This window comes from Arachis ipaensis, chromosome B09 (genome assembly GCF_000816755.2).
Source record: "Arachis ipaensis cultivar K30076 chromosome B09, Araip1.1, whole genome shotgun sequence".
Lineage (NCBI taxonomy): Eukaryota > Viridiplantae > Streptophyta > Magnoliopsida > Fabales > Fabaceae > Arachis > Arachis ipaensis.
Genome location: NC_029793.2, coordinates 11,676,024 through 11,690,027, shown reverse-complemented (window position 1 = coordinate 11,690,027; position 14,004 = coordinate 11,676,024). Strand labels below are relative to the sequence as shown.

The 14,004-nt window shown below is 33.5% G+C and overlaps 1 protein-coding gene across 7 annotated transcripts; it reads right to left on the bottom strand.

Moving 5' to 3' along the window:
• On the bottom strand, positions 1,189-6,702 carry LOC107618682 (nuclear export mediator factor NEMF-like). Of its 7 annotated transcripts, none has more exons than XR_002354083.1 (14): positions 6,367-6,702; positions 6,152-6,211; positions 5,980-6,068; positions 5,692-5,903; positions 4,921-4,980; positions 4,240-4,785; positions 4,026-4,141; positions 3,730-3,915; positions 3,366-3,489; positions 2,528-2,725; positions 2,354-2,446; positions 2,082-2,221; positions 1,604-1,794; positions 1,189-1,499 (listed from the first exon to the last, which is right to left on the bottom strand). XR_002354083.1 is itself a non-coding variant. In XM_021111519.1 (9 exons), exons 6-9 carry the CDS (start codon positions 4,080-4,082, stop codon positions 2,729-2,731), a joined length of 447 nt encoding a protein of 148 aa, XP_020967178.1. In that variant the 5' UTR covers positions 4,083-4,141; positions 4,240-4,785; positions 4,921-4,980; positions 5,692-5,903; positions 5,980-6,068; positions 6,367-6,693; the 3' UTR covers positions 2,713-2,728. The 7 variants fall into 7 exon arrangements, 1 of the variants encoding a protein (XP_020967178.1); XR_002354080.1 differs by lacking the exon at positions 6,152-6,211 and having other exon boundaries at positions 1,192-1,499; positions 4,240-4,344; positions 4,708-4,785; positions 6,367-6,693; XR_002354082.1 differs by lacking the exon at positions 6,152-6,211 and having other exon boundaries at positions 1,192-1,499; positions 4,240-4,316; positions 4,708-4,785; positions 6,367-6,693.

The following is a 14,004-nucleotide window of genomic DNA, read 5'->3' as shown; positions in this document are numbered from 1 at the left end:
AGAGATACTGGCCAAGGTTGTGAGATCCGGATTAGTTATTGAACCGTTTTAGGGCACCGGATTCGATGGTCCCCGAACGTTTGGACCATTAAATGGTCTCATAACAAAACATGATTTTTAAGTTTTTTAATAACTGATAAATAGTCCTTATCTAATTTTAATTACAAATTAACCCATATATTTCATTTATCATAAAAACTATTTTTTATTTTATAAATTATTTTTTTATCATTAATCTATTATGTTTATTAATAATAAAAAACAAAAACAATAACGAATTAGATCTTCCATTGATCGTAATAAACTTTTTGGCTATTCCAATTGATTAAAAGATTATATTTGATCCGTGACGTTCGTCCAGGATTGTGAAATCGTGTTTCTTTAAAAATCAATCGATTGGATTATCAAAACAATCGATTGAATTTCAGGTCTCAATCGATTGGACTACAGGTTATTATCAGAAAACAATCGATTGAAAATTGTAAGGCAGCATGGTTTTCACAAAAATCAATCGATTGGTCATATTACCCAATCAATTGAACGATGACTAAAATGTACATTTTTAATAATTCAATAAATGCTTTAAATTGAAAGAATTGATTGATAATCCACTATTAATGGAAAGAATTGAGGATATACACAACTAGAAAATTGATTAATACAGACAGATTTACAGACGGATTTAGTCTTTATTACAGACGAATTTTTGGTTACCGACGGATTTTGTCCCTCTGTAAAAGCCCCGTCGGAAATTATTTACCGACGGATTTTTACCAATTACCGACGAATTTTTCCTCTGTAAATTCTGCATCCATTTTTTCGAAGGCGACGAACTTTCCGACGGATTTTTCGTCTGTAATTACAGACGGATTTTTCGACAGATTTTCCGTCTGTAATTACAGACGGATTTTCCGACAGATTTTTCATCTGTAATTTGAACTTTAGAAAATCATCTACACTCTGATTACAAACAGAAAATCCGTCTGTAAATCCGTCGGTAGGGTAAAATATTTTTTTTAATTTTTCTATTACAAAAATAAACCTGTTTTCATACAAAATAAATATAAATTTAATAAATACAATTTTTTTATCTATTTTGTATTCGAATATTTATAATATTTCAAAAAATAAACAAATTCATCGTATTATCAAACTAAAAGAATAGTACTATAAAAAAGCAAATTAATATAATTCAAAACATAAACAAAGTGTATTAATACATTAACTATAATATTAAGTAACAACTATACATCAAAGTGTGTTGATACATCAACTATAATTCATCACAAACAAATATTTAATTAAAAGAGTATGTAGTCAAATCTTATGGAATAAAAAATCTCTTGCCGTGTATATTTGCCATGCCAAGCCAAGCCAAGCTAAACAGATCATGCTGGAACTGCATAGGTTCTTCCTCTAAATGAGACAGTTGCATCGGTGGTAGTGTTGGCATTGGTCAAGAAGCAACTTGATGATTTGTTTGAGGCATACACAGTGGCCTGAAATAATTATTTTTGAAAAGTAATTATTCATTATTGCTCTAATTCAATTAGAGGGAAAAAATAATGCAGTGTTGTAATTTTGTTTTCATGTATTTTGGTACCGTGATAGAGTTGTAGAATTTCTCCTCTAAAAGATTTCCGGAAAAACAAGAACTCGCGCTCGCCATCGGCTTTAAGCGTGACAAAAGCTAATGCAGTTCTAGCTTCAGAGTCAAACCCGCACGCCAGATGTATCAACAAAGTTCTGCTTTAAAATATCACATAACATATACCCGAATTCATCCTTTTCTACCTGAAATACACAGATGGCAAGGAATTAAGCTCTGATTATCTATTCAAGAAAATCAAGGCAGCGTTTTCCTACATGAGACATTCCTAACAGAATAAGCACTTGCTCTTGCAACCTCAGATGCTTCCTGCAGTCACTTCAATGGTTACTAAAAGTTGTTGAAATTGAAGATTTTATTTGAACTTAAAAACGAATGCCTTCAATGGTTACTAAAAGTTGTTGAAATTGAAGATTTTATTTGAACTTAAAAACGAATGCCACAGCATCCAAACAATTTCTATAAAACAAACCTCTAATAAAGAACCCCCCACTTAAATGCTCCCAGGTTCATGCAATCTTTTGCTAAACAAAGAAGCCCCAAAGCAAGCCCATATTGTGCTGGCACACATTGTGATGAAATCTCCAAAGCTTGTCAAAATTGTTCAACTCCCTTTCATGTAGAAAAACCCAAAGACAATTTCAGATAGTTATAGAATATAAACCATTGGATGTGGTTGAACAGCTTCCAGAAATTCATGAAAGGATTTGCAAAAAAATAGAATTCATTATTATCGAAGAGTACCTTCCTAAATGAACCAAGTGTCAACGAGATATTTTCGCTTTCAACCAAAGCAAAGACCATCTTATCATCCAACTCGATGGCACGGCCATAAGACTGATGGAGAATTCAAAAGTAAGTTGGTGGTTGAGGAATTAATCATCCAGAAGATTTAAGAGGAACCCAAGCAGAAGGTACCTTTATGGCTGCAGTATACCTTCCCAGTTGCTGATAAGCAAGGCCCAAATAGCAAGTGAAAAGGATGATGTCCAGAATCATAACTACCTGTGAATGCCCAACTATGAATAGCTTTGAATTTGTTACTGAATATATGTAATTGATCATTTCTGCCATATCATACAGGGCTAATTCCTGCCAGCTCCAATCCCAGAATTTCTATCAAGGGACCAAAGTTGAATCAATCACATGATGCACTGTACAAACTCTGGCTCTAACAATTCCAATAAAAATAATATACACTGAAAATGACAGTGAAATGAAAATATAAGTATCATGACAATTTAGAATATTTTCTCAAGATCAGTGATCATCAACAGTGCTATGGAACTCAATTTGGTGCTGAATATAAGTAGCTTCAGCACTGAGAACAATTTAATAATTCTTACTTCAAACATATCAAAGTAAATAGAAAAGGCTTGATAGTATTCGGCACAAACCCTTTTACTATTAAATAATTGAATGATAAAACCTACTAAAGTGTGACCTTATTCATATCAATTGCAAATGTTTTCCCCCAATTCAAATTAATAAATGAACATTTGGTTCTTAGTTTTGACTCATAATTATTTAGCATTGAACTTTATGCACTCAAAAACCAAGGATAATTTCATTAGGGACTTTGATATAAAGCCTAATGTCATATTATATCACTCCCACAAGCAGAAGCAAAAGCACAATTTGGTTATTGCACTACATGAATTAGAAAGGAAGTAAAGAGACAAGCATAAAGTTTCATGAATCCTTCTGTTCATGAATCCTTCTATTTTCAATCAAGCAAATTCATCCCAGTTCATACCCTTTGCAAGAGCTACACGAACAGCTAATATAGCAGCATCCACATCTTCTAAGTTGTATTCTATCAATTTTGCCATTTTAACACAGTGATCAGCTTCTTTCCTCAATGTGTGCACTCGATTTTCCTACACAGGGAAATGATAGATATAATTGTTTTACATGTTAGCACCATCAATGAAATCAATAATACTTGAACAGCAAGTTTTTTCACTTTTTTCTCAACTTCACATGAAAACTATGCCTGTTTATTAGATCTGAAAGAGACTTCAAATATTAGAACATAAACATGTATTTAGTCTTATAAGAGGTTCTTCTTTTGGGTTAGAATCCAGTAACATGAGTGTGACTCTGGCATGGGTACCAACCTGATCCTGGCGTATTTTATTCAGCTTCTGAGCAGCTGAGTTTTCTTTGGCTTTCTGCTGTTGTTCAGACCTTTGGCTCTCAATTTTGCTGTAGAACTCATCCAAGGAAGCATCAAATGTCTCAAATTTTGTGTAATCCCTTGACTTAAACTGGTTGACTAAGATTGGGCAGAACTCGTCATAAATCTGCATCAACATATACAGAATACCACAAAATCATTTGAGTATGCATTTTTGTCCCTAATTCTCTCCCATACTCACTATGCCCCTATAATTATAGAGAAATAGAATAAAACCTGGCTAACACTTCCTGTTTGAGAGGAAGAATCCTTTCCCAAATTTTGTTTCTGCATCAAAATGTATCCTCCAGGAACTATTTGACAGATGAAATATCTCTAAATAATATATTTGTCTGCAGATGTCAAGAGATCACAATTCTAGATCAAATTTTTCCAAAAAAACACTACCAAAATTATGTGGAAGACAGCATAATAAGTAACTAAAACTCACAAATCCAGCTGTTTAGAGGCATTCCTTGAGCTGCACGGCCAGTATTTAGAACATAACCATTCATCAGAAAGCTGTCCCTAAAAAGTGGATTCTGCGTAGTTATCACTGTATGTATAATCAAATCATTTGTTTATTCATTGATCATATAGCACTATTAGTTTGCAACCAAGGAAACAATTGCAATAAACACCTTTTTTGTATATATAAAAATGATTTTGGAAAGCCTTTCAACTTCCCTGAAATTGGTATAAGCTGATAAACAAGGGCATTATATATGCCAATGTATAAGCTGATAAGGGAGGCAGAGAAACACAAATTAACACTTAAATAAAGCAAATTATAGAGGTATAGAAGATCAAACTAAGTTACAAGAGTAACAAAATAGATAAATGCATCTAAGATGGCCCCAGGCTTGTTTTGCTTGATTGGCCCAAGTCCAAAGGCTTGACAAAGGTGAAGGAACAAAACCTGCAACTTTTTAACTATTGTAGCCATTGCTTCCTCAGAGGCTAGCTTGCAATTCCGGAAAGATGAATCTCCATATGCCTAAGACAGAGAAGAACAAACTAAGATATTTTATCAACTATCATAAGCATGTGCCTGTTAAGTTTCTAACTTTTCCAAACACATTTATGAGCACTCAATAATAACAAGAGTGGCCAAATAAATATAATTAATTACCATATTAGCATCTGGAAGTTCTCTAACAGCATCATTAACATTTTCAGCAGTTTGTTTTACCTGATTAACACAGATACATACCAACAATTATCCAATGTAAAATAAAGAGAATTGCAAGAATTAGTTAATGATTAGAAATTTAGATTAGCTGGATTCCTTCTTCCTCCTTAGAATTAGTTAACACAGATACACAGATATCACACATCATGCAATGCTAGTCTATTCATTTAGATTAGCTGGATTCCTTCTTCCTCCTTAGATTTTCACTTACTATGTGTGTGTTGTGACAAAAGAAGACAACAAATTGGATGTTTACTATTGTTCTGTTTGGTGAGTTTTCTTTTTCTTTAGGGTGTACTTTTTCCCGTTTACAGTTTACAAATTGTTGAATGAGAATAATGGTTTCCTCGGCATGGCTTATTTTTACCATCGTTGTCTGATTCTCTGATTACTTGCTGCTTTCATCTTCGTTCTATGGTAGACATGGTTATCACATTAAAGAAGAAAAGAATAATGCTTTCTATTTTTCCATGGTTCGGAGTGGTCATTGGTTCAATTACAAAATACATACAAAGATGGTGTTAAGTGAAAAAATAACTGGTTAAACTTGATGCTTAAATATGTTTGATGCTAGTGGATTAGATGTCAATGATCTGCTTTTTGGTGCATTCTTCAGCCGTCATTCTAACAAGCTAAATCTATTTCTGAAAATTTAGTACTTTATGTTTCAGACTCAGAGAATTAGAAACTATCAAGTAAAGAAATATTAACCTGAGTATTTTGACCCCACCAACTTGATCTCGTCTAACAGATCCATCGCCAGTTCTAGCAGATCCTGAGTATTCCTTCTGTATCAATCGAATCGAATCGATGTAACAGACGTAGTCAAGTCACCAAGAGAACCCCACTGCTCAGCCACCCTTTTATATATTATATTTGAAGTCTGAACCCTCTCCAACATACATATTATGCACTGTCATGCTCTGCAACATTCACAATCTCAATTACTATCAACATAATCTCATAATTAGCATATAATTAGAGACATGAAACCCTAACCTTGAGTAGAGGCGTTACAGATCCATCGTTAAGAGTGAAGATATCAGAAATTTAGAAGCATAGTGTCAACAAGATCTTGAGCTGTAACACTGAATAACAAGCAAATGATTATCAAACAATGAAAGCTGTAAATAATTATCAAACAAATATCTCAAATTGAATTACAAATTACTTGAACAAAGCAGAACAGAACAGATTCAACATTCGTCCAAGCAAATGATTCAAACGAAAGCTTCGATTGCAGAAAAAATTCATCAAAATCAGAGTAAATCCGCAGATTCAAACGAAGCACAAAAGTAGAGTATGATAAACCTAAAACTGGCACAGAAAAATTGAGCCCTAAGGTTTATCACAAAGAACAGAATCACAAAATCAGGATTTATATACCTGAAATTTGAGATGGTTACAAGAAGAACTGAGAGAGCGAGTTGAGATTAGATGGAAGAGGTGCCAGAGGGAGCAGATGCGATGAGAGCGTCGGCAGAGAGAGCTCTGCGACGAGAGCGGCGGCGGGGGATCTCGTAGGACGTAAGGGATGACAGAGAGATTGTGCGATGCAAGCAGCGGCGGCAGCGGCAACGGCCACGGCAGAAGAAGCAGAAGTAGCAGCCACGGAGAGAAAAGTAACTCGTGCCAGGGAGAGAGGAAGAAGCTTGTGTTTGATTTATGAATGGAGCTCGAAACACAGTTTGAACGGGGGCTGCCACGGAGAGAGAAGAGGGTATAGGTTAGGTCTAAATTAAAATTTTCAGACAGAAAATTTTAAATTACAGACGGATTTTCCGTCTGTAATAATTTAATAAAATGCGTGTTTTATCTACTTAATTACAGACGGAAAATCCGTCTGTAACCATTCCACGGAAAAAAAATTAATTTTTCCGACGGAATTATAGACGGATTCTCTTTTCCGTCTGTAATTTATGCTAATCTATTTTTTTTGTTTTCCGACAAAAAAATCCCTCTGAAATTCCGTCTGTATTTCAGTGGGATAAAATCCGTCGAAAATATCCGTCTGTAATAACTAATTTTCTAGTAGTGATACATGCCTATTCAATTTCTCCTTTTTCTTTTCGTGGTCACCATAACATTCACACTAAGGTTAAAGTATTCTTAAAGACTTACATAATTGAGATCGACGACATTGGTTAAAAAAATATATGTTAATAAAGGTGTAAAAGCTTAATAGTTAATGATGTTGTGCAAGTCAAGAATTCTTGGGGGATATAGGCATAAGCATATAGTTGTTATATTCAGAAATTCTACTTAATTATTATTGGTGGTAGGCTGGATGCAAGGATATATTAAATTATCAACTACTATTATGATTCTGTGAATAAGTGTTACTATTTTCTTATATGTATGATCTTTTGTTGCTCCTAGGTGTGAGGCTTTTCCAACGTACCCTAGAACCTACAATTTGGTGCATGCAGACGGACTTCTATCCCTTGAAACTTCTCAGCAGCGTAGATGCACTATGCTTGATATGTTTATTCTTTCAATTTGAAGCATTCAATCGATTGAATTATTAAAAACCCACATTTTAGTCATTGCTCAATCGATTGGGTAATATGACCAATCGATTGATTTTTGTGAAAACTATGCTGCCTTACAATTTTCAATAAATTGTTTTGTGATAACAACCTGTAGTCCAATCGATTGAGTTATGGGAAACTTGAAATTCAATCGATTGTTTTGATAATTCAATCGATTGATTTTCAAAGAAACACGATTTCACAGTCCTGGACGAACGTCACGAATCAAATATAATATTTTAATCGATTGGAATAGCCAAAATGTTTATTACGATCAATGGAAGATCTAATTTGTTATTATTTTTGTTTTTTATTGTTTATTAATGATAAAATAATAAATTATAAAATAAAAAATAATTTTTATAATAATTTTTGTTTTTATGAATAAAAAATAGTTTTTGGTCAACATCAGATCTTCCTAAGAGTATGTTTTCTCTAATTATTGTCACAAACAAAGCCGATTCTTGACTCACTAGTCCTATTTGCTGCCTAACCATCTAGCCTCAAACTCTTAACATCATTCTTATCTAGCAAAACTTATCCTAAACACAATTTCTTCAATTAATTAGTCTCACATAACATATCATATTATATCATATTGCCTTTAATTAATATGCATAACTTCAGCTCCAGATTTTTTAACAAGTAAACTATATACTAAATAAAAATGATTTTTAGCAGAAAAGGAGCTTCTTAGCTTTTAGCAAAGAGCTTGGCCAAAGTGGTTGTGTGAATGGCTCCAATAATAATTATCAAAGGAACTACAATAAAAGTAACCAGTGCCAATTGCCACACAGCATCGAATTCCACAGTAAATCCAAAAATAAATGTGTCAAAGTAGTGAAAAACAATTCATGTCTTATTAATAATGAGAATAGAAAAATTCAATTTTTTTAACTTAATAATTACATTAATTATCCAATTAAATAATTGGATCACAATTACTATAAATTGATTTCAAAATCTAGAAACAGAGTAAAATTAAAAATATAAAGCATATAATAAATCAAAAGATCATCAAATATAAATTTTTTAATAAAAACAGAAGTTAAGAACAATAAAAAATAAAAAAAATTCATCAACAGTTTTCAACCCAATTTTAACCGTATGCATCTTGCATGTTGACACAATATATATCTTGCATGTTGAATTTACAGTGTCAAATAGAGGGATAACAAACATCCTGTTGGAAGGGCAGAGATTCTTTACATGATTTTGAGACATCTTTAACAGTGATTCTTCGTCACATGTTATGCTGCACGTAACACGTATCCTGTGTTAGACCATCTTCAGTAGTAAACTCATATCAGTTTCTATTTATGGCCTATCTATCATAAAAAGTAACTCCACATCAACTTTTGCGTCATAAACGGTAAATAGAAACTCAAAGTATCTCTCTTCTCCATTAGGAGGAACTAACTTTAGTCTCTTTTGTGGTCCCACTTAATTAATTAATTAAAATACTTAAAATTAATGTAATTAATTTTTTAATAATATTATTTAAATTTATAAATTTAAAAATAATTCACTATTAAAAGATATTAATATTAAATAAATTCATATATAATAATAATACACAATATATAATTCGGAATTACACTAATTTATAGTTTTGTGTTTACAATTGCTAATTTTAATAATATTATTTAATATAATTATTTAATTATTTCAGATTTTATATTATTATTTTTTTAAAATAACTTGTCAAATGGCAAGTTATTATTGGTTAATTTGAGTCCCTATTTAGAGGGACTCCCTCACCTTGAGACCTGTGCGGAAACTCATTCCTTCTCTTTTCCAATGGTTAGAGTTTTTGTGTGTCAAAAAAAAATGAAAGAGAAACTCACCATTGTAGGTGCTCTTAGAGCAAGGTTCTAAGATACCTTTAGCCAGAAATCCTTATCATGTGTGTGCATCTTACGTGTTGATCACTTTTTTGGTTGGTCTCTATGCACCTAATAGACATGCTCTGGAAAGTACTATATATTCACAGGTTGGTGTCTTTAAAGGGGAGGGAGGAACTCGTTTTGGCTTCGTTGAGGCTTAGGGATAGTTTAGTTTGGTAAAGTTTTTACTTTTTAAAAGTTGTAGCATTTATATTTGGTAAATTAAATTAAAAATTGTTTTTAATAATCACAAGCAACAATAATTGCATTTGGTAAAATAGCTTTTAAAATTTAAAAATACTATAATAGATATAAATGCAAGTATTAAATTTGAAAATTAGTTAACATATGAGGTTATATTAGACTTCTAAATTTTGAAAAGCACAAGCCAACTTTAAAAAGCTCTATCTTATGTGCTTTCAAAAATACTCCGATCTTTTAAAAGCTACAAACACAAGCACATAATCTTTTTTATTTACCAAACACAAAATAAGGAGTTTGAGCTTTTAAAAAACACAAGCACCTCTTCAAAAAATTTTACCAAACCAAGCCTTAAGTTTCATTTCACATTTCACCATTTACATTTTATAGAAGGTTATTGAAAGAGAAGAAGGAAAATTTTGATGAAAGTCAGATTAAGTGATTATAAAATTGTCTTCTATTTTCTACTTTCGATTGTCCTGTACCAAACTAACAGGAATTTTTTGTTTTTGCAGTGATGTTCGTATGCCACCAACAGCGGTGCAGCCATCAGCAAGGTTGATGCCAGCGACGCGCATCTGAGCTTGGTACACCTCCATCTGAGCTTCCAAACGTGGTTCTTGCACGACGTTGAGGCGGCTCGCGCCAAACCGCATCAGGATCGACGACTTAAGTTGCAGAGCCATTGGTGGTGTCCTCCCCATCTTGCTGAAACTGTTGAGTTGCAGCCACTAGTCTCTGTGTACAACTTTTGTGATTGGTACGACAGATATACAGTTATTCTCTAATAATTTTATAGCAGAAGATAATCAGATGTATGTTTACTCACATAATGGTCCTGAGACCATTAATAAGCAAATGTCTCTTTGTTCTCCTTCAACGTATGGGTGTACTTGAACGTCTCCGCCAATGTTGCCTTGCGATCCAACGAATTCGACTACACATGTTGCATTGAAATAATATAATTAGGATGCCTAGTAATGATATGCAGAAAAATATAACTAAGTTATTAACAAAATTAAAGTAACTTTACATACCAGCCTGGCCTTAGTCTTCATGAAGATCGCTGAGCTGCTAGTATACTTGGACGACCTAGTTAAGGCCCTGTTAGCTATATTGGTGAGACGCCGATGCCGGAACCCCTCATCAATCTTCCAATGAACAAACAAAGCCTTCTTTATAGAGTAAATAGACAAAATCGTCCCTGAAAGATACCCCGATCTCCATTTTGGTCCTCGAAAGATAAAGTTAATCGAAATCGTCTCCGAAAGATACACAATTGGTCACGTTAGTCCTTCCGTCAATTGGATGATGACGTGTCACAATATGATTGGTTGACGTGTCAGCTCAGTGACACCTGGCATGCCACGTGTCAGGTCAGTGACACGTGGCATGCCACGTGGCACTTGACATGTAAAAAAGTTATTTATAATCAAAATAGTCCTTGAAAGTTCAGACGTAAGTCATTTTCATCCCTGAAATTTTAAAAATTAATCAAATTAGTCCTTATATAATTTTTTTTATTTTTTCTTCAAGGACTATTTTGATTATAAATAACCTTTTTACATATCAAGTGCCACGTGTCACTGATCTAACACGTGGCATGCCACGTGTCACTGACCTAACACGTGGCATGCCAGGTGTCACTAAGCTGACACGTCAACCAATCATCTTGTGACACATGGCACTAGCCCCCCACGTCATCATATGCCACATGGCACTTAACGTGACACATCATCATCCAACTGACGGAAGGAATAACGTGACAAATCGTGTATCTTTCAGGGACGATTTCGATTAACTTTATCTTTCGAGGACCAAAATGGAGATCGGAGTATCTTTCAAAGACGATTTTGTCTATTTACTCCTTTATATCTAGTCGGAGCCAGGTTGTCCGGTGTTCCCACCCCTGACAAACATTATCCAGCATCTGCTGGACCATTCTATAGTCGAATATCTTTCTGATGGTAAGGTCATTCTCAGCGTCCCACCTAAAGTGCAGCTGCAACAAAGAAACTTTAAAATTAGCTAAGCAAGATAGAAGATATAAACTAGTTAAAAATGTTTGAAACTAAAAAAAAAAGTAATTTCCACCCATTTCTGAAAGCATCGCTTCCTGGTCTAAGCAGGATTTTTTGTGTAGCTAGGCTAGGGATGGTCGTACACCAGCTTGATGATGTTGGTCATCTCTTGAGTACACGCGTTGTTGTTCGGCGCAAACTTAACAACCCACAAACAAGAATCAACCTAAATCCACTAAATAGGAATCATAATCATTGAAACCTAAAATAATAACCGGGCAACCAAATAAACCTAAATCCACTAAACATGAATCAATTTTCAAGAACTTTCAGCAATAAAGTTAATCATAGTCATTAAAATAGGAAAACACTGACCAAGCAAGAAAATCAACCTAAATCTACTAAACATGAATGAATTTTCAGGAACTTTCAGCAACAATCATAATCATTGAAACAGGAAATACTAACCAGGTAACCAAATAAACCTAAATCCACTAGACAGAAATCAATTTCCAGGAACTTTCGGCAACAAAGTTAATCATAATTATTAAAACTTAAAAAATACTAACAGCATTCAAACCTAAATCTGCTAAACTAGAATCAATTTTTAGGCATTTTTAGGAATAACCATAAACAAAAAATACATGAGACTTAACGTGATACTTACCCCGTGTTGCTATCATGCCAAATCTTCAACCGTACGATGGGAGGTGGTGGAGGGGGATTAGCTGCTGCCTCACTTACGTGGCCGGACTCCAATGCCGTGGCATCCGTCGCTGGAGGCGGCATCGACATGGATGCGAGCTACTGAGCAGTAGAAGGCGGCATCATCGCCGTAGACGGAGGCACATAGTTGGAGTTAGGGACCATGATGAACGGCTGGTCCGCTACACCCGCAACCTGTGGTGTCACCGGGGTGGTCAGAGTAGAGGGAGAGGATCCAGAAGTCTTGGGGATACTGGAAGTAACCCTCCTTCTACCTCGACCATGGCTACGACCACGACCAGCAGCCTGATCCGCAACACCTCTACCTGTCGACATGTCTGCAAATATCAAATTATCAAACAATCCCAGCAATAATTTTTCAGCAAAACAGTCATCAACGCGACAACTAACACAATTTGACAAGTCCAAATACTTCAATAATTCAAAACCTAATGTATTGAATCTAACCTAATTTAATCAATCTAAATCCACTAAGATTAGAAAACTAAAATGAACTAACTTTAAAATTGTTTCAAAATTAAAATTGAAATTCTAATCAAACCTAAACTAAATTAAACTAAAATTAAATAATTATCAAACAATCTCAACAATAATTTCTCAGCAAAACACAAGGTTGCAATAACCGAATCGATCAATAAATTAGTGGAGTGACTGATTCAACAATTCAATCGAAGTTTAATCGATTTAATTAAATATAAAATAAAATTATTAAAAATTTAATATACAAATTTCGAATATTCAAATTCGATGATTTCTAAACTAATAAAATCCAAAATTTTGTAATTTTTCATAATAACTTGTTCATATTTTATCATAAAAAATTCACAAAATAAAAAATTTCTAACAATATTCAAATTTAATCATTTCTAATATTTTTATACAAAGTTCAACATGAAAACATATCACCGATTATCATTTTAAGCTCAAGAAGAATAACATAAATGAAAACTAAATAAATAAATAAAATGAAACTATTCTAAACTCTGATAATTTTTTTCGGCTTCAATGACTCAATCTCCATTTAATGAAGAATTCTCTTTAATTGCTTTCACCACAGTTATATTCAGAATCAATTCAATTTTTCATGCTTAAACATTACCAGCGTTAATAATACTTAAAAATTAATTACTTCTTAAAACCTTGTATTGTGCATAATGAAAACTTTAATGCAATTATAGCATTTCAAAGACATCAAGTATACTATATCTGTGGATTAGATTTTTTGCAGATACCAAATCAAAGTTCCATCCCTAGCAATGTCTATAGTAACAAATAAAAATTATAAACAATTAAATAATGACTATCATAGGATACCTTGTGCACACCTCGAAATCCACAACCCTTTTTTAGATCCACACCATGTAGTTCTAAATCAGGCTTGCTACCAAGAAAATTATCAAATTCATCATCTAGTTCTTTAATTTGTTCTTTCCATCGTCATTAACCCTATCATTTAAGCCCTCATCATTGTCACTTTCAGTTAACAATAGTACCACTGTGTTCCTGTTGTCGTCATTCCAAATGCTAAAAATAAAATGAATAAAAATCATAGTGAAACATAATCTCAAGCAGCAAGCCAGTTTTTCCAAAAATACCAGAATAACATAACCAACCTGTGTAATTTCACGACGGCAGGAGAGGGTCGTTCGTACTTCGTAG